Below are 22,411 nucleotides of genomic sequence, written 5' to 3' on the forward strand. Positions count from 1 at the left end.
CTAGGATGACACAACCGAGGGAGATTACTGATATTCTAATGACATCTAAACCTTTATCCTGTCAAACATTAAGAAGGAATGTCTATAATCTAAAGATATAAAACCTTCATCTCATCAACCATTTAAGAGGGAATGATTATAGCCTGGGGTTTTGGGACAGAGCAACTGAGGTAGACCTTAATCTCATCAAACATTAAGAGGGAAAGGTTATAACCTGAGCAGAATAACTAAATAGGACAATTGAAGAAATTGGGTCACGACATTAAAAGGGAACTTTGGTACAACAGTTTCATCCACATGGGTCTTGGTTCAGCCTCCATCCTTGTTACAGATCTCTCTTCCAAACCTTCTAAATTATTTTAGGCTAGAATAATATCTCACCAACCTTTTGTTGTTTTCTGCTGCTGTACATTTCTATTTGAAGTATTATTTTAAAGTTGTTTGGAGGATATGTTGGGGCATCTCTGCTGAGTAGTTTTTCTACTAGGTCATCCCACCCCCAGAAGTTCCATGTCTGAATTTTTAATTATAAACTACTTTGGTATCCTAATTGCATTTTAGCATGGGGGGCAGCTAGGTGTCACAGTGCTTAGAGTATTGGGCCTGGAATCATGAAAACTCATCTTCCTAAATTCAAATCTGGTCTCATACAATTATTAGCTATGTGTCCCTGGGCGATTCACTTAATCCTGTTACCCTCAGGTTCCTCATCTATAAAATGAGCTGAAGATGGAAATGGCAGACCACTCCATTATCTTTGCCAAGAAAATCTCAAATGAGGTCATAAAAAGTCAGGCAAGATTGAAAATGACTAACAGCAACAACAAAGCTGATAAAGTTAGCCTTGGAATCAAGAAGACTTATCTCTGATACATCATAGCAATATGATTCTGGGAGAATCCCTTAATCCTAAAATGCTTCAGGCTATAAAGCACAGATCAATTATACAATCTACACTGATAGAGGGAATCCCCTCATTATAATTTCCATATTTCACTGAATTCATAGGATTAAAAAAAATCATAGAATTAGGTATAAAAAAAAAGACTTTGAAATTCATCAAATTTGGATCCCTAATTTTGCAGATGAGGAAGCTGAATCACACATACACACAAATGACTTCTCTAAGCTCATACAGTCATAAATGAGAGGACCAAGATACAAACTAAAGGCTTCTGATATTCTTCAACTGGTCCTCATATGGCACAGATTCAAGGTCTTTTATCATCCTGTTAAACCTCTCTATCAATTGATCAATAAACATTTACCACTTGACAAGCATTTTGCTAAACACTAGGGATACAAAAAAATGTCAAAAGACAATCTCTGCTTTTAAGGGATTTAAAATCTAAATGAGGATACCACAAACAAATATTTAAATAAGCTAGCTACAGAATAAGTAGGAAATAATTAATAAATAAAAGGCACTATAGGATTAAGAGAGATTGGAAAAAGTTTCACATAGTAGACAGAATTTCAGGTAAGTCTGGGAAGCCCTTAGATGGAAATTATGTAAAACCATTTCTCTATCATCGCCACAAAAAAATAGTGTGAGAAACTTTTAAATGCCCTTCTAGAATGGAGGTAAACTAAATCTATAGTATGTCTTTACTTTACAGTATATCAGTCAAGTAATTCTATCAAAAAGATTAATAAGCACCTAGAGGCATCTAGAAGGCAAAATAGAAAGAGTGCTGTGCCTGGAGTCAGGAAGACCTGAATTCAGATCTGCTTTTAAAGAACAGGTTTGTGACCCATAGCAGCTCAATTGAATTTGTTGCCTAAGTTTTTCATCTGTAAAATGGGGATAGCAATAGCACCTACTTCCAATGGGTGATGCAAAAATCAAATGAGATAATAATTGTAAATGTGTGCTATAAACACCTGAATTAGCCTTTTCCCCAATGCAGCTAATAACAAACAAATTAGCTTATTTCTCCAAACTCAACTCATAATGATCTTCAGTACTCCTGACAAGACTGTCATGCTTTCACTTATCATACATCATCTTCCTTTGCTTCCATCTCTTTGGCCTTTTTCAGAAATCTCAGTTGCTTGATGAGGTTCCTCTGTGTCTATGTATCTTTGTACTACATTTATTTTTCTTCTTCTTTATGATAGTTTTTTGTTGTTGTTGTTGTGCTTCAGAAATTATTATTTAGTTCCTCATGAATCAATAAGGTGCTATTAATCACCTACTATGTACAAGAGAACCTTTTGAGGACAGAAATTATTTTTGTCTTTCTTTGAATTCCCAACATTTGGCACAGTGCCTGGTACATAGTAAGGGTTTGATAAATATTTGTTGACTGACCAGGAATAAAAATACAAAGAATGAGATCAACTCTACTTCCAAATAGTTTAAATTCTAAGACAACAGCTTTCATTTTAGTTTTATTGTATCCATATTATTTTACTTTGTAGGAAGCTGCCCAGTCTTACTCTGAACCATTTGAAATCTGCTGTCTCCAAATCTAAGATGACTGACAATTTTCTGTTTTTCCTTTCCTCTCTGAGAAGTTATAAAATTCAGTGAATATTCTTCTCAAGGTTCTCATTATTTCTACTCCAGCAATTACTTCTTCCTTTTTGAGAATCCATAATGAAAATTTACCTTTTAAAAGAAGAAATCACTAGAATCTCTAAATCACTAGCTGTTTTGCATTAAACAGATATTTCCAACTTATGTACTATAACACACACACACACACACACACACACACACACCTGATGCATTTGTGCATTGGATACCTCCATGTTATCTTGATTGGTTCTCATCATCCTCTCCCCTGGTGATTTAAGCAAGTCTGGTACATGTTTATATACCAAAGATTTTGTCTCATAAACATAAATGTTTGACAAGAACAATAGTAATAATGACATGAGAGTAAGCTATAGATATTTTTATATAGCTGTAGCACTAAGTCCACTTTCTACCACAGTTTTAGGTATCACAGACACACAGTCCTTCTATTCCTGAATTTTCTCAGGTATCCATTGCAATTAAAGTCATATTTCTTTAAAAAATCTATCTTTAAAACATCATTGAATGACTATGGAATACTCATCAGTATAGTGACCAGTCTTGACTTTAAACTTCTCCCTCAGTGAGAAGTAAAAGAAAATAGATGGAGAAAGAGGCCTAAGTATTCAGACAAGGTAAAAAGGTAGATTTATTTTACTTGAATGAATGTATTTACTAGAAAGCAGATTTTTAAAGGAGGATACAGGGAATCCTTTGAAATTGGAAATATTTTTAAAAGCATGAACAAAACAGTTAAAATTAAGTAAATTGTTATAACCAACAAATGATATGTCTTCACTCAATTGTTGCTTCAAGATACTTGATATAACATTAGTGTGAATTTTGTTCTTTAGCTAGCATTCTTTACCTTTGATATGTATGGTGCTAGTAAGCTTGAAAACTCATCTGTGTGCATATGTGTATCTATGTGTGTTTTTCAGTTTGAGCTATAGAAACACTGAATTACCTTTTATCTTTATAAAAGCAGTGCTTTTTAAAGATCCACTTTCTCTTGTTCAGACCATTCTCACTTAGTAATAACTTGGATTAAGAATAGTCTACAGGAACTAACAGTGAACATGTACAAAAATCAATTGAATGTTAATTAACTGGTTATTGTGTGCCCAACACTGTAACTGTAGGGAATACCCAAGAATAAGATGTGATTCCTATCCTGAAGGACTTGTCATGTAGTTGAGGAAAGAAAACCAATATTAATGAAATAATTAGAAAATAATTAAGTATGAAATTGCATGCTGATGTTACCAGAAATTTCCAGATAGAATGGTTAACCTGTCTAACAGTTGTTCGAAATGAGATGAGACTTGAACTAGACATAAAAGATTGTGTAGAATTTGAGTCGTTGGAGAACAATTAACCATAACATTCTACTAAGACAGAATAGAGCAAGAAATGTCTCATATTTGAGGGAAAGTAAAGAAAATGATCTAACTGTAGAAATGGGTCTATGTAGGTGTTTAGTGAGAAATAAGATAAGAAAGCAAGATCCAGGAATGGAGAGTCTTGAAAACTGATCAAAAAAAAAAATTGAGAGTAGGGGACAGCTAGGTGGTACAGTGGATAGAGGACCAGCCCTGAAGTCAGGAGGATCTGAGTTCAAATTTGATCTCAGACACTTAACACTTCCTAGCTGTGTGACCTTGGACAAGTCACTTAACCCCGATTGCCTCAGCAAAAACAAAACAAAACAAACAAAAAAACTTGAGAATAGATCTTGCAATCAAAGGAAGCTACTTATAGATTCATTATTAGGTGAGAAAACATGATAAAAAACATCCAATAAGCAGAAAGTCCACAGCCTGTGAAACCAGTTTAAAGGATTAGAATCACACAGATAAAAAAATAATGATATCTAGATTAGTGCTCTAACAATGGGGAATTTTATATTTTACAAGGGAAAAACTGATAGGACTTAGTGATAACTTGGATACAGATAATATAGTTTGATTTGTGAATTTCACAAATAGTTTTAAGCATTTTATACAAAGCACTCTGTTTCATGCTGTGGGGAAATATAAAATACAACAAAACATAAAACCCACTCTCAGGGGTCTTAAGGACTAGCAGGATAGATGATACGTATATCTTTCATAAAAGGCAAAATGTAATGAGTGCCATAGTAAAGGTTTAAGAAAAAGGATTAGCATAAAGTTAGGAGAGAGAACTGCTGAATGGGGAGAATTTAAAAAAGCTTCCTTAAAGAAATGTTTGTTCAATTTAATTGAATTGGGGTTATTTGAATGGTGATCAGAGAGGCCAGTAGAGGCAAGTGAAGAGCTGAGAGCTCTGTGTATTTTATGAAGGAAGGAGAAAATTAGGGCAGGAGAGTGAGAGGAATAAGAATGAGAAATGATAGTGGGGGGATCTAGATTCTAAAGGAGGCAGAAAGAGGAAGACCAAGAGAACCACCATTTTAGAGACAGAGTTATTACTCTGATCCTAGAATAAAAGATAAGGGTAAAAAAAGGCTAATTCTCTAAAATATAATAGCTGTCATTTATTTGCTAAACTAAGTGCTTTGCAGCATTTTATAAATATGATTTTATTTGATGCTTATGAAGATGAAGAAACGAGGCTGCGAGGGGGAGTGACTTGTCCACTAAAGTGTAACTATTAAGTGTCACATACAAGCTTTGGATCTAGTTTTATTCTGCTGACAAATACACAGCCCTTTTCCATTATATCATGAGCCATCTCTGGCATTTTATTTTATTTTATTTTATTTTGCTATCTTACAGCTTCAAGAGTTCCAGTAAAATAGCAATTTGTTTTGCTACTATTTAGTAGTAGCCAACACTTAATAACCCCATATTGAGCTTTCTTGGAAAAGATGCTGGGTTAGTTTGTAGTTTCCTTCTCCAGCTCATTTTATACAAGAGGAAACTGAGGCAAACAGTGCCCAGGATCACACAGCTAGTAAGTATTTGAGGCCAAATTTGAACTCAGGAAAAGGAGTCTTTCCTGATTCCAGGCCTAGCTCCTTATCCTCTGGGTTATTAATTGACCATAGGAATTTATTAGTACTCATTTAAATTCAAAATAATCTATGGTTTAGATCACTAGAAACTCAAATTTTTTGTGTAAAACTATTCATTCCACTTTTGCCTGACACACTACCAAGAATTTTTTTAAAGTCTTTTAAGAACAGCTTTAAAGTTCTCTTTTCCAATACATCATTATTGAGCAAGAATGCTCAGCCGATTGAACAAGTTTGAAATTTGGGAGGCTTGTACTAATAGAACTGAACTTTTCATAAAGGGTCTCCCCTCATTACTCACAGTAATGCTGAATGCCACCATCCCAGCAGATATTTATCATTTTCGATATAGTAGAAAATTATAGTAGCAACAGTTTTCTGAAGAACAGGGAAAGAAAGATATTCTCTGATTTTGAGAGCCATATTAGAACTTCCTATAATGAGCTCTCAGAAACCATTGCAGCATATTGTTGTTTTTTTAGAGTGTAAAAGTCCTTTTAAATAAGCTATAAAATACTATATACAGTCTCAGTAAATCAGCATTGAAGCTCTCCCCCTTCCACCCAGGGAGTGACTTTGGTCAGTAGTGTATATTAGAAAGTCAGCGAGGCAGCTATCATAGATCTCTGTCTCTGAGAAGAGCATGAAACAAACCCTAGAATACAAATCAGCTCCATTTTGTCAACAGCTTTATTGACTGTGTTGTGCTGAAATAAACAAAGCTACAGTTTAGCATTTGCTTGAAATTTTGTCTCCTATGATTACAGTCTGGATTACTGTCCTAAATTTTTTTGTTGATGATGGAATTGTTTTCTTTAGAATAAGGTCATTGTCAGAGTAGAGAAGAAAAAAAAAAAAAGGGCAAGTGTACAGCAACTGACATGGTTGTCAAGGGCAAGGGAAGACATTAAAAAGCATTTGAAGGGGATGAAATCATGTTCATTTGAACTAAACTCCTTCCACCATGGTAGAGGAGAAGAGATCTTCCCTTTCTACTTTTTGATGGAAGATTTTTATAATATAAAATTCACTGCTGCTTTTTCATACTTTCTTGACCTCTAGTATTTCCCAGCTTATGATCTATGTAAGCTGCCTGTCGAGTGGGTAGACTGATGTTTTCCTTGAATAAATTTATCCATATGAGATGAAGCAGTGACCCTCAGGAATCTATAGAATTCTTCTTCTTGTACCCCATTGTTAACACAATCATTTCTCTAATAGGAAATTCCAAAACCCAATCTGTGGAATAATGAGAGCAAAAAGATCTGTGTTCTGTTTATTTTAGCATTTAACTTTATTTCAACAATTCTCTGATTCCAGAAAAAATGATACATTTTATTTACTTATTTGTATATATAACACACTCATACATATATATGTATCATAATTAGAATTGTTCAATAGAGTTCACATAAAGAAATTATTTTCATCCACATTTCTAACTTCCTCAATCATATTTTTTTCAAAATATTTCCTTGAAATAATTAAATATTTTTAAAGAAAATTCAAACATTTTCATAGCTACCTACTAACTTTTGTACAAAGCTATGATAATAAATTTTATATAGCATTTTAAATTTAGTAAAATACTTTACAGATAATCTCATTTTAGTCTCACAAAAACCCTGAGATACAAATTCTATTATTATCCCCATTTAACAGATAAGTAAATTGAGGCAAGTGACTTGGAAAAGCATGAGGTTATATCCAAACTCAAGTTTTCCTGCCTCCAGATCTAGTGCTCTAACCACTGTGCCACTTAACTATATGGGATTATAGATTTAAACTTGGAAGGGAGCTTGGAGGTTACCTATTTAACCTTCTTATTTTATAGATGAGAAAATGAGGATCCACATTTTCACTCAAGGTGGTAAATAGTAGAGTTAGGATTCAATTCTGTATACAATGCTGCTTCTATCAGAATAACTCAGCAAAGGAGAAAAGTAACTAGAGTTTCTTTTCATTTAGCATATTCAGCCAAATAACTATTTAAATTTCTTTACTATATTTTAAATTCCTGAGACTGGGAACTAAACATAATTTCATCTTTGTATCTATAGCTATTAGCACCATGCTTTGTATATAATGTGTGTTCATAATAAAGTTTATGTTAGATTATTGTTACTATTAATAATAATAAGCTTAATGCAGGATCATAATCTGCAACTCTTGCTGCTGGACTGTTTGATCTCAGAAGTTCTAAGCTACAGCATGGATAAAGATTATGTGTCTAAAACAATCCCTAAATCCAACATCAGTATAATAGTAGAGTGTGTAAGGGGGTACTGGGCACCAAGCTGCTTAAGGAAGGGTAGACTAATGTACATTGAGAGCCAAGCATGCCTTCCAGCTGTTGTATCAGTCTTGAAAGAGGTCACTGTTCTATTAACATAAGCAAAAAAAAAAAAGTATTAATTTGAAGTTTCATCCACAATCATTTTTAAAATTATACTGTTATGGAAATGCTTGTTGTAGTCAATTAATTAAAAATTAAAACAAAGATCTATACTTCCTACCTTTACTGTTGTTAGGTCATTTCACAACTCTTTGTGACCCCATTTGGAGTTTTCTTGCCAAAGATACTGGAATAGTTTTCCATTTCTTTCTCTAGCTGATTTTACAGATGAGAAAACTGGGGCAAAAGTGATTTGCCCAGGGACTTGCTCAGGGTCACACAGAGTTAAGTGTCTAAAGTAGCCATTGAACTCAAGAAGATGATTCCTAATTCCAAATCCAACACTCTATCTGCTTTCTTTGTATAGAGCAAGAACTTAATAAATGCTTTATTCTTTCATTTCTTACAGGTGACAGCAGCTGGAGGACAACTGAAATTTACTATTTCTTATGACCTCATAGGAGAAGAAGATGATCTAGAAAATGTGCTGCAACTTATGATCATACTAGAGGTAAAGACTCTGTGTGCCATTGAGGGGACATAACTGTTTTATATCAGCTCATTTAGTGGTTTAGATAATTATCTTATGTTAATTGTAACTTGATATGAAGTTGCAAAAAGAAATCACATGCTTGATGAAAGTTCGTTTTCCCCCCTCTTATATATCTCTATGACACAGACCTAAGATGCTGGGCAAATAAAGTCCTCCTTGTAACAGAAGATCTTTAGGCTAAGACATGTGGCAGTTGACAAATTATAGTCATTAAAACTCTATGACAGTTTTTTTGTGAGGACTCAAGTGTTAGTTACAGTGTCTGAGCAAAATCTGATTTGAATAATAACATTATTCCCTTCTAACTTCTTTTGATTCTTTCTGTTTGGACTCTTCAGTTTCTGAACTGAATTGTGCTAAAGTCAATGAAAAGTGAGGTTGACCATTGGGATTCCACGGAAAAGATTTGACTGCTAAAATTGTTAACTGAGTGTGATGAATGTAGGTAGTCTATTGTAGTCCTCAATGATTAAAGCCATTTGTCAACTTATAAAAGAGTGTTCAGGAGCTAGCTTGAACTAGCTAATTATTAATTTTTTTTAGCATAAGCACTTACTCTTTAAAAATCACTATAAGTCATGGCTTGATTTACTGTTTTGTTGATTATCTAGACTTAAGAAATTGATGTAAAATGTCAATAATGCAGAGTTAACTTAAAAGTTATCATGTGTATTTTTTTTTAACAGTTGGTTGTTAAACATTTCCTATCAGTTCACCAGGCTTAGATATCCCCAGCTCTGCTATACACATAGGATTCAGAGCTGAAAAACACTTCCAAGCCCTTATTTTATAGATAAGATACCAAAGGGAAGTAAAGTAATTTGCCTATCCAAGCTCGTCTGAATTCAAAGAGAGCACTTTCCCATTCTATCAAATTATTTCCATATACCTTCCCTCTTCTACTCCACATATATTTGGACATAGAAATTAAAGACAGGATCATGAATGATCATAGATATGAAGTTGCTAGGAATTTCAGAGGTCATCTGGTCCAAATTCCTTATTTCATGACTGAGGAAATGAAGGGTTGAGGAATTTAAGTGACTTGTTCAATGTCACCTAGCTATTAGAGGTCTGAACTGGGATTTTAATCCAGATCCTCTGACTCTATAGCCAATGCTTTTTCCACTGTATCAAACTGTCTTTTTATCCAAGGTTATAAATATTGACATAGAATCATGATTCTTACCTTTTTTTTCCCCCCTAGGCCTAGTTGTACTATAATAAAATAGTGAGAAAAGTGAAAGGATGAGAAATCAGGATTGCTGATTTTTCTACATGCCTTTGCTATGAGTTAGCTGTTTGAAAAAGGGCAAATTATTCCACTTCTGTGGGCCTGTTCTCTTATCTTTAAAATAAGGAAGTTAGACTTGGATAACATCTGAGGGTTTGTCTATCTCTGAATTTCTAAGTTTTCAGGATATTCTCTTTACTATTCTTTCTTGACTTCCTTTGAGATGAAAGGAACTCTTTAGATGTAAGATGTTGAAATGATGATTTATTTATATATTAAAAGAATAAAGAGAATGCCTAATTTGATTGGTTGGTCAAAGTATGTTTTCCTGTTATAATGCCATTAATACACTGTGAACATTGGACTCTTGGTGATTCCCTAGATTTTCCCCTGTAGAAAGTCATTTTGACCTGTCCCTCTTTCCATACAAGAAAGTAGGAAGATATGAAGTATATATTTTATGGATGCTACTTCAATAACAGGCTAGATTTCCACTCATTTCCTGTAAATGAAGCCTGTTTTTATGTTCTACAATTATACAGGGCAGCAATAGCATTATTTAATAATTAAAAATTCAGTATTTTTGAATTATTTTTACCTTCCCTCTCAACATATTATGCATATATGTCTGTCATTTTGTGTTAAGTAGACTATCAAAATTATTTCAACATTCATTACACATGTATCAATTAATGGCAGGGGGAAAAGATGTCTGAGTAAATGTGGAAAAAAATATTCTATGATGAAAATATATGTGGTAGAACATAGACTTGGAGTTGGAATGGACTGTGGAAGTACTTTTCTTTTCATTTACATATGAGGCAAGATAAATTAAACCCATTTCCCAAAGGTTATACAGCTTGTAAATGACACAGCTGGAATGTGAGTTCAGGACCTCCACTAGGCTACAACTATTTTAAAGCTATTTTTATAAGTCAATGATGTCTTTACCATTCTCTCTATATTTTTTAGGGAAATGGCATGCAAATCAGCACAGCCCAGGAAGAAATCTACTTGCCACCATCTAAAGAATATACTCATGTTGTGTTGCTCAGTTCAGAATTATTTAATGTGCATAACACTGGATCTCGAATCAGTAGAAAAGAATTTATGACCATCCTAGCAAATGTAAAGAGACTTCTCATACAAGCCACATACATCCTTGGGATGGATGCCATCTTCAGGTAAAAGCAGAAACTACATTTTATAGTCTTGCCATGATTACAATTTTATGTGGAAACTGTCCTTAAACATTGGATCAGTGGAGTCCTTCAGTACTAGTTTGATATGTCCATGTGTGTTTATGAAATATTTTAAAAGGTGGATTGATTATAAGAAAGTATTTCTGTTAATCTTTTTTTTTTTTCGTAAAGTTAACCTCCCAGAATTGCTTCTACTATATATCTTAAATCTGACATGATTATAGATTTTTCTCGTCTCTTTGGGATCTACCACTAGTGGATTCCTAGACTGAGAAACACTATATTGGGAAACAAGGTCTTACTATAAGGTGAGTTCATACAGTGTGAAATTCACTTGTGCCATGGGGCACATTTATGTTCAACGGGTTATAAATTTTGATTGCTATTTACTAGATCAAAGTTTTGCCTGTTGTCCACAATGAGAAACAGGAGATTTTCTGATTTTAAACCTTCTAATCCCTTTATGAAAATGTAAGAATGCTTTAACATATGTCTATTTCTTTTTAAGGAAGAACTTTCTTCCTCTTGTGAAAAATCTCTAACTTTATAAAGTATTATTGGCTTTGCTGCCCAATTTTAGAGTCATGATATTTTTGTTGCAACATTTCAAATTTGAACTTAGACTTAGTTTCCTTCCCCTATACCACTTGATTTGTAGTAATGAAGAGATCTAGTGGCTACTCTGTATTCTAAAGCAGGGCAAAAGACATAATCAGTGATGATCAAAAGCTAGCACTTCATCCTTTCCATATATGAAAGCATACAATAACTTAACAGAAGGATAAGTATTAGAAATACAGTAAAGAGACTTTCCTGATATCATTTCTCTGCCAATACTCCCTGGGTTTCCTCTTCATTTAGAATATTTCTGCTAAGCCTGTTCATTCTGACATTCCTATGAAGAGAAGTACAAATTCATTGGTAAGAGCATTCTCAATGAACTGTTCTTTTATAGGTTGTTGTATTAGAAACTTGGCTGAGGTGCAAAAAGGATAAGAAAAAACACTTAGGAATTAATGATGTATTTGTCATCTAGACAACAGAGAATATTAAGCATTTGTTGGCCATACAAAGGAGAATGTTCCAAATTCAAAAGTGAATGACAAGTATATGGATTTTAAAAAATGGATATAGAAAAGAGGGTTGAAGAGCATTTAAATTTTTTTGTCGGACAATACTTAAAAATCACAAATTTCTTTGAAACCTTCTAAAGTCTCCACATTTAAGTGAATGGCATGCTCACCTAAGTTGGCATTTAGCCAAATTTTTTTTTAAACTTTTTTTTTTCCATTTTCACCCCCTTTTTTTAACCTGAAAAATTTTTATGAACTCCTGAGTATATAAGTATATAAAACAGGTATACCAATCAAACATTTATTGATAATAAATCATAATTTCACAACCCCCAGATTGTTATATAGGCCCATATGGGGTCAAGACCCACAGTTTAAGAAGCTTTGTTATACAGGCTAGCCCCCTGAAGATAACTCAGATAGATGGATCCTTGTGCCACTCCTGTTACCAAGTGGTACCTCTAAAGTGTCAGTTATAAAAATAGAACACCAAGTTTCGAAACTATACTCACTTGAGGTGATCTGAGAAACAGCCTGGCTCCCATTGTGACAGACTTGTTATATTTTATTTATCTCTGATCTGCTGGGCGAATTGAGTCATATTTGTAAAATATCACTTGAAGTGATTGCAGCTTTTCCTGCACAGTAGGCTTCTAACTTGCTGCAGAGTTCTGTGAAAACACATATAAATGAGAAGAGCTCAACAAGAATTAATATACCTATGAGCCCCCTCTCTAAAGCTCTACCCCAAAAAGATACTTGTATTCCTTCTGATATATTCATAGAAGTGGTTCCTGCTGAACTATTAGGCCCCTAGGATGTTTATAATGTCTATCTATCTTCTGACATTTTTCATTCTCATCCCATTCTAGACTATTGACTCTATACAATAAGCTAAACTGGTTTCAAGAATTCTTAACTAGTAAAATGAAGAAAATTCTTCATTCTCATCTTAAAGTAGAAGAACTTAACTAGCTTCTATTATTTCTTCCTTATCCCTTGGAAATAACATTTATCTTTAAGTCTTGAAATGTAACTCATGCCTTGTTAGTTAAAGAGTATAGAAAAGCCCCTCCTGTTCTGGGGACACTATAGTTTTCTCTCTCTTAGTTTCATGCTGATCTTCACTGTTTGAAAATAACTATAAAATGGTTTCAAAGAAGAAACCTCAGAAAATGGTAAATTAGCTTATCATAGAATCATAAATTTAGGAAAATTATAAGGGAAAAGGAAGTAGGGAGGGAGGAAGGAAAGAAGCATTTTAAAGAGCTTATTGTGTGCCAAGCATTGTGCTAAATGTTTTACAAATATGATTACATTTGACTCTCAAAACAATTCTGGGAAGTAAATACTATTGTAATGCCAGAGAAACTGAGGTAAGACAGAGGTTAGTTTTTAATATTTTAATAGTGGAGAATTTGGGCTAGCAGTTGAACAGGACTCACGTCCAAAAGATGTCTGACCCTTAGCTAGCTGAATGGGACATTGTCTCAAAGCATTCAGCCCCAAGCCATTTAATTCCAGAGACTTTTATAGGACTCCAGCTATCAGGGAAATAAAGACAAGGCGGGGAGGGACAGAACTCTGGGTAAGTGGACAAACCATAATTCTAGGAAAGGACCTTAACTTTAGTCCTGACAGGATTGAGGCCACAATAAGGAGGTCGAGAGCAGGAGACAGGAGTTTAAGGAGCAAATCCCAGCAGGCATTTGAGATAAGCCATCTGGAGTTTTATGACTCACTGGAATGTCAGTGTGGCCAGAGCTTAATAGGGTAAGGAAGGGGAGGCTGGCCATAATAATTTTACTCAGGCATAGCATAATAATTCAGAGAAACTGAGGCACAACAATTCAGGGAAACTGAAGCATTACACTATAGTTATACCTTTCACATCTCAGCGGTTAGGGGCAAGCTATGCTCACACCCACCCCAAACTGGAAAATCTGTGTGAAATTTTTTGATCCTCCTTCTGTACCAGAGAAGAAGTTTGAATTTTTTTTTTCTTCTTTGGGGTATTTACAGTACCTCATTGTAAAATTGAGATTAAGTATTTGATCATAGTTTCTGTATCACCAGCTGGCCTTTACATGTCATATTTCTGTATCACCAGCTGGCCTTTACATGTCATATGTGGTGGCTATAAATCTCCTCCCAAATTCCTATTTAACTTCTTATTTCAGCTCACAATGTATTGAAACTACAATGAGGAAAGTCACAATGTGAAAAGGATAACTATTCCCCACACATACACTTTTACAGTTTAGGAAACTAAAGCAGGCAGAGATTAATTGATTTTCTCATGACATCACAGTTAGAAAGAGGTTGAGGTCAGAGTTGAACTCAAGTTTTCTTGGTTCCAGGTCCAGCACCCTAAACCCTTCCCCCATCCCCTATTTTGTCAATAAGGAAACAAAAACCCAATAAGGTTAAGTGGTTTTCCCAAGGTCACACAGCTAGCAAGGATAGAAACCAGGATTTAAACTGAAGTTTTTGTCTCCAAAACTTTTTTCTGCTGTGCCACCTTGCTTTAATATGTGTGAGCACAAAAATGAATTTCATAAGACACAGATGTCATTAAAATAAAATAGATATGAATGAATCAAGTCCATAAGCATTTAAGACTCTACTATGTGCTAGGAACCAAGATAAAGTCTGGTACATATATACAGAGACAAAGATAAAACAATTTCTTGTCCTCCAGGAGCTTACTTTTTTTTTTTTTGAAGGAGAGGCAAGAGAATAACACATAAACAAATAAATAAAAAATAATTTTGGAGGAAGGCGCTAACAAGTAAAGAAAGGCCTTACGTAGCAGGTAATACTGCTGTCTGAATTTTGAAGGAAGTTGGAATTCTAAAAATGGAATTGAATGGGGAGAGAGGAATGAAAATAGGAAAGTAGGAAAGCAAAGGAGATAAGAGCTAGATTGTCTTTTATGAGGAACAACAAAGAAAGTTAGTTTGGTTGAAATCGAAAATGCTTGAAGAAGAATAATGTGCAACAAACTCAATTGGTTAGCCACCATCAGAATAATGTTAGCAAATACTCTAAACTTTTACCTTTTAAGATAATTCTTTTAAGATAGTTTCCATGTTTTGAAGAATAGAGGCTTTTCTTCAACTACATCTATAACAAAGTTAGCTTCAAATTTTCAAAAATATGAACTGTCTTGCTTTTAAAATATATATATATATATATATATATATATATATATACATATATATACATATATATATATATATATATATATATATATATATATATATATATATATATATATATATATATCCCTAGCACTCTGCTTAGTGCCAAGGACTTTAAAATACCTTTTTTATATAAGAATAGCTTTTTATTTTTCAAAATACATACAAATATAGTTTTCAGCATTCACCCTTACAAAATCTGATGTTCCAAATTTTTCTCCCTCCTACCCGCTCCCAGATAGCAAGTAATCCAATATAAGCAAAACATGTACAGTTCTTTTAAACATATTTTCACATTTGTCATACTGAGCAGAAAAATCAGATCAAAAGGGGGAAAAAAACATAAGAGGAAAAAACAAACAAAAAAGGTTAAAATATTTGATCCATATTTAATCTCCATGGTTCTCCATTTGTCTGGATGGGGATAGCTCTTTCCATTACAAGTCTATTGGAATTGACTTGAATCACTTCATTATTGAAAAGAGCCAAGTTTATTAAAAATGCTTTTGACTGACTAATTCCACTATTAATAATGACAACATTCATGTAGAGATATGATGACTAAGATCAAAAGGAAATCAATCACCTGTATCATTTGAATAGTTGTTAATGGTAGATTTCTCTCTTGCTTTTTTGAGGAAATACAAAAGCAAAATTAACATTGTAGTTTGGAATTTTTCCAAATCCTAAAAGGATTTTTTTTTCCAAAAAATCATTCAACTTGTCCTAAATGGCTATATAAATCTCTGTGTGTATTTGTGCAGATCTTCAAATGAGTATAAGAATGCACATGGGTACAGATAGTCCATACTTATCCAAACCTTTTAATCAAGCCATATGTTGTGTCTGCAAATGACAAGAATTTGATACAGTGCCCAATATCTTTAATATCTATGTATAATGAAGAGATCTGGGAATAGAAATGGCAGTTTGATGATGCTATTTCTGAATCTTTTTTGGAATACTTTAAGCCTTTATGTGTGTAATGACCCAGATTAATTATAACAATTAGACCCACTTTATATTTTTCAAATTCTAAAAAGCAACTGAACTTTCAAATCCTATTCTCATATGAATATTGCCAGGTGTGTTCTTGTATCTGAACATTTTTATTAATACAGGATTGGGTTGCAATTAATGTGAACAAGAGAAACCATCAAACTAAAAATGCCCTGAGAGCCTAAAAGAAAAGCTTTCTTTTATTTGAAAAAACATTCCCACTTGTCCTTCCATCCCTTTAATAGTGTAGTAAAACCATTTGACTGTGCCTTGTCATTTGAGGAGTCAAAATTTATTCAAGACTATGTACCTTGAACAAAAGTAACATGCACAGAAAATAAAAGTAGAAAAAAATTGTTTATTATAAAGAGCCTAATATCCTACAATATGCCCAACAGACATTTCAAAGTCAGAATAATAGCCTACTGGGCTTATTTTTCTTATATTAAATATGAGAAACAGTCGTGAGATACTATTAATTTTATCAAACAAGACTGGAATTGTAAAGCATCAGCCTAGTAGTGATGGGGAGTGATTGGAGAAAGTATTGTCAATTCTGACATAAATTACCAAATTGTTATATATGACTTCAAATCAAAATATCCTAGTATCCCCCAAAGTTTAGGTTTTTGGAAGTCATTTGTTTATATCAAATCAATTAATGCAATCAAGCATATCTTTCAATAATGGTCCTTATATTTTGATGCTATATGCTGGCAATTAATGAAGTACTTTAAGTAAGATAACACTATCTCAATAATTTTTTCATTGTTCTCTTAGTAATGATGACATATTCTGATTAAGTGTTTACATTAATCTGTTCAAATGTGTCTTTGAGTCACTCATGTGTGAGTTATTGATAGTAATATTGATGATTTCTGATTCCATAGAGCAAAAGAACTAATGTGTTGTCACAAAGTATTATGTGGGTATACTTGGTAAAAATATTGGGATATTGAGATGGTAAAGATGCTTTTTTGGCTATATATTAGCTATATTTTTAGAGAAATGTCTTGGTACAATAGTAGTGACATAGCTACTCTCTCAATAAGGAGGAACTGGATTTAAATCCTGTGTCTATGTGACTATGGGCCAGTGAGGCAGCCTCTCACTGCTTCTCTTCAACTATAAATTAGAGTTGATTTGCTAATCTACATCAGTGGAAAGAGTTTTCAAATGATAGGTGTCTAAAGATATGGATACCACTCATTGCTAATCTCATCTCTTAGGCCTTCTTGAGTGACAGTGATATAATGAGCCTTCAGTCATTGTATAAAATTGGGGAATAGACATGTCATTCTTATGCTTGATAGATGGAAAGTAGTTTTGGAAGGTCATAGGAACTGAGGATTTAGAACAAAATTAGATTAGAGATTTTCTAATCCATTCCTTTCATTTCACAAATGAGGAAACAAAGTCCTAGAGAAGTTCAGAGTTCTAGGTGTAGACAAAAGATGATTGTCACTTCCTAGTTATGTGGCCCATAATCTTTCTCTGTTTCTTCAACTGTAAAATGAATGTATTAACAACACCCATTTCCCAGAATAATTGTGAGTATTAAATGAGAATTGAAAAATGCTTACCACAATGCTTTGCTGCACATAGGAGTCACTTAACAACTTATTATTTCCTTCCTTCCTTGCCCAAGATTATAAAAATATAAAGTAGCAAATATAGGCTTTAATCATAGTTATTCTGATGCCAACTCATTGCTCTTTCTAGTACTGTCGCTAACTGAAAGTAAATTTTTTACTCACTAAGCAAAAAAAAAAAAAAAATGATTGTTCAGTTTTCCATTCCCATGAAACCTCCTTCATTTTCTGTTTGTTGCCATCATTTCCAACATGTGTACTGTAATCTTTTATAGTGATCAGTCTTCCATTTTTGTTGTGAGTTAAGCACCTTGAGAGCAGGGATTATTTCATTCTTTCTTTTCTTTCTTTTTTTTTTTTTTTTTAATCTTCAACCACAACATAATTCCTTGAACAAAAGACGTTTAATTTTTTTCTAGGGGCAAATGTTTACACTGTTTATTCACATCTCTGAAGGGGGATCATTTAAATTCTTGTTGATTGACTGATTATCCAGCGATCTATATAATTTCTCTCATATCATGGTCAAGTTTCAAGGTGGGAAAACATTCAAATTAGCTAAAAGTAGTTGGGAAAAGTATCAAGTGAATATTATGGAGTCTGATATCTTTTGTCCTTTGGAAGAAGATTTTTTTTTTCAAAAAGAAAGCTATTTGATGTTTTTCAGTGATGTATTTTTCATCAAAAAACCTATTTTGAATAAATAGAAGGTTTTTTCAAAGTTTTAATAGTAAAAATTAATTGGTTTACATTTGTTTGGGGATGAGAAACCAAGTATAAGCACCAGATTTCCTCTGTTCCACTTCTCAGATCAGCATATGATTTAATTTGCTCCAAAAATAAATCAACTCTCAGCTTTTCTCCTTAACATCTTAATTTTTATCAAACACTTGTCTCCTCTTACTTTCATAGTATTTCAAGGAAAATGGGCTTCTCTTCATTTCCATACATGTGTTTAATCTTCCTTTTCTAGAACCTTCCTCTTTTAGTCATCTCCTTTACCCCCATTATCTCAAAAAACCCATTTTCTATCACTTCTTTAGAACCTTTACAGATAATGACCATGCTGCCCTGTCTATTTATTTAGTAGATCCACAGACTCTCATAATCTTTTCATAGGTGATAGGAATCATAGATATAGAGTCTGAAGAGAACTTAGTGGTTATTTACTCTAACCCCCTCTTTTTTTTCACATCAGAAAGTTGAGATCAAGAAAAGATTTGAGATCGCATAGAAATAAATGTAGAACCAGTATTCAAATCCCATTTTCAAAATCATTGGTCTTTTTTTTTTCTCTTAACTATATTGCTATCCAGTCTGCTTCTTATTCAAAAGAGAATCCCCTCAACATCATCCCCAATCATTGTCATGTAACTTCTGCTTGAAAAGCTCTCATTCAGTCGTTTTAATTGTATGCGATTTCATAACCCCATTTAGGGATTTCTTGACAAAGATACTGGAGTGACTTGTCATTTCCTTTTCCAGCTCATTCTACAGAAGAGGAAATAGCGACAAACAGGGTTAAGTAACTTGTCTACAGTCATACAGCTAGTGTTTGGCGCCAAATGTGAACTCAGGTCTTCTCAACTGCAGGTCCAGCACTCTATCTGCTGCACTTGTTATGAAAATCTCTAGAGGTGGTGATTTTACCACCTGCCCAAACTGGTCCATTCCACTTTGAAATAGTTTTAATTATTAGGAATTTTATACTTTTTTCAAACAAATATCTGCCACAAACGGTTAAATACTATACTGTCACTAAAATTCTTACCTCTCTCTGGAGTCAAGCTGGCAAATCCCTCTTCCTTAGAACACCCTTTCAAATACTTGTAGAATTTACTCTACCTTCAAATTCCTTATTCTATAAGTTAACCACTCCAAATTCCATCGTGATATTTTTATTTTCTTGTATCAATATCTGGCTATCTTCCTCTAGATGTACCCTAGCCTGTCATTGTCCTTTCTAAAATGCTCACAGAAATAATGATGACATCTATGACTTCATTTATTCTTTCCTTATTGCTACCTCACCTCAATGTCAGGCTGAAAGTTTCTATGACATAATTGTCAAACACATAGCCCATGGTCCACACAAAGCCCCCAATATACCTAAGTGAGCCCCAACCACATTAAAATGTAATTTGAAAATATTTAAGAAACTAAATAAAAATTCAATGAAACATAATTAATATATGGCTTTCTAAGTCAATGTCTACCTGTAGGAATTAGTGGTCCCCATTTCTATTTCAGTGTGACACCACTGCTCTAGTATACTCTGTGGATAAAATATCTTATTTCTCCCTTCATTGATTTTTGTTCAAATACTCTTCACCATTCTTCCCTCTCTGGTTTCTATATTTTTTCACATAAGAAAACTAAGAACCAGACTGGAGAAGAAACTTCCCTAAAAGGAAAATTGTAGATGGAGAGATGAGGTTTGAATCCATTACTTTTTATAAATGTGCCCTGGGTTTTAAACTATTCTTACTGAAAAGTGAGTAAGTACAAACTTAGCTATTTCACTATTTCTAGTCAATCTCAGAATATATTTCACATCTCATCCTGGGCATTTCACCATCCATCATGTTGCCCTGTGGATACCTCTCCTACCCAAACATATCCTCTGTACCTTCCTACCTATTGTTCTGGGATTGGTAACCATAAATATCATTGTTATTAGAAAAGGTATGGCAAACAATTACCTATGACTTTTTTCAATCCTCGTGAGTCTCCAGATGAAAATTCCCTTTTCTGGCTACCATTACTTTAACTTCAGTTTCTTGAGTCCAGGAATGATCTAGCTTTTCAATTTGAATTTTCAGCACAGTGTTTTATATATAATAGTGCCTAATAATTTTTTCAAGTTTTTAACTAGAAATTTGACAAACACCAACAAATACAAATAATTTCAAATTCAAAGAAGGGGAGGGGGGGGAAGATAGTAGAAGAAATCATGAATCTCTATTACTTAAAAAAGCTTATTGGTTTTTAAAGTTTTTTAATTATTCAATAAATAAACATTTATTAAGGATCTACTACAAAAAAGGCACCATGCTAGGAGCTAGCTGTAGCTTGTAAGGTAAAAGGAAATGAATTCCTGTCCTCAAAGAACTTACATATATGCAAATATATGATATAAAATAATCTGAAGGAAAAAAGAGCATTAACAATAAGGAATGGGAAGGGTTGGAATCAAGAAAAGGTTTCATGGAAGACTTGATACCTGAGTAGAACTGGAAAGGAAGATTATGATTCTGAGAGGCAAGGTACCTTGCTGGCATAGAAAATTGTCTCTGTAAAGGCATGAAGCTAGGAGCTGGAATATTAAGTTTAGAGAAATGCCAGAAGTCTAACCAGCCATAACATACTTTTTGGAGGGGAACTAAATTAAACTACTGAAAATGTCAGGTGGAGCTGGATTGTAGAAGTCCTTAAATACCTAGTTTATTCTCAAGGCATGAAAGCTTTTTGAGTAGAGATGTGCATGTGCCCTGGTAAGATCTGTTAGGAAAATTATTTGACAGCTATTTAGAAGGAGGAGACTGAAAGCACGGAGTCCAATTAGGGAGTTTAACAATAGTCCAGGGAAGAAATCATGACTGCCTGAAATAGAAAATAGTGATTTGAGAGGAGAGAAGGAAATAACAATGATGTGGCTAATGACTTGATCATGATGATCACTGATATTTTAGTGCTTAGATCGTATAGGACTAGAATCCAGGAAAGAAATTATGCTGGGCATATAGCTTTGGGAGTTATCTACATTCTGCATTGAAATGATATTTAAATCCATGGAAGTTAATGAGATAAACAAGGGGAAGAATATAGACAGAGAAGATAGGATGAGTATAAAAACTGAAGGAGAACAAATGATAATGAATCAGAAATAGAGAATGAGAATAATTTGTCAGAAATATTAAATCCACAGAATGCCCAAGGAAAATGAAGGCTGAGAAATGGCTGTGGCTGGATTTAACAATTGAGAGTGTGGTTTCAGTAGTGATGCCAGAATGAAAGGATTAAAAAATGAATGGGTGTTGAGAAAATGCAAATCAGAGTTAATGGCTAGCAACAGCTAACATTTATATAGTGCTTTAAGATTATAAATGTGCTTCATAAATATATCTCATTTTATCTTCACAATAAGCCTGAATATAGATGCTATTATTATCCCCATTTTATAGATATGGAAATTGAGAGAGACCCTTGCCCAGGGTCATTACAGCTAGTAAGTAAATTTTTGAGATTATATTCAAAATTATGTTTTATTGTCTACAGGTCTAGTACTCTGCCCACTGCACCATCTTTACCAGAATACAAGAAAACTAATTTCTTAGATTTTGGATTCTATGCCACTTTTGCCCACTTTTCTAGTCTAGTTTTGATGAAGGAAATAATCATTCCCCTGGTCAAATGAACTAGTCTTTTTGTGTTTTTGCTCTCATCCTCTTTCATCTACTTTAGTACCTTCAACTATTAAGCAATATATTTAGTTAATCTTCCTTTTGGTTTTTTAGCCTATAAACAAGCTCATGTCACCCTAGAACTCTCCACCTTTTCAATGATGAAATTCTAGAATCATCTCTTGGGCAGGTAATGTGGTACACTAGTGCCAACTTGTCAGAGATATTGATAGAC

The 22,411-nt window shown here is 33.7% G+C and overlaps 1 protein-coding gene across 1 annotated transcript in view; it reads left to right on the forward strand.

Annotated features, from left to right (window-relative positions):
- Positions 1 to 22,411, forward strand: part of LAMA2 (laminin subunit alpha 2) — a 770,763-nt gene that overhangs the window by 463,372 nt on the left and 284,980 nt on the right. Inside the window, exons 13-14 of the mRNA XM_051997719.1 lie at positions 8,327 to 8,428; positions 10,677 to 10,888. Coding sequence (XP_051853679.1) covers positions 8,327 to 8,428; positions 10,677 to 10,888 — 314 coding nt within the window. The remainder of the gene's footprint in view (positions 1 to 8,326; positions 8,429 to 10,676; positions 10,889 to 22,411) is intronic.

The sequence above is a fragment of the Antechinus flavipes genome, chromosome 4 (genome assembly GCF_016432865.1).
Source record: "Antechinus flavipes isolate AdamAnt ecotype Samford, QLD, Australia chromosome 4, AdamAnt_v2, whole genome shotgun sequence".
Lineage (NCBI taxonomy): Eukaryota > Metazoa > Chordata > Mammalia > Dasyuromorphia > Dasyuridae > Antechinus > Antechinus flavipes.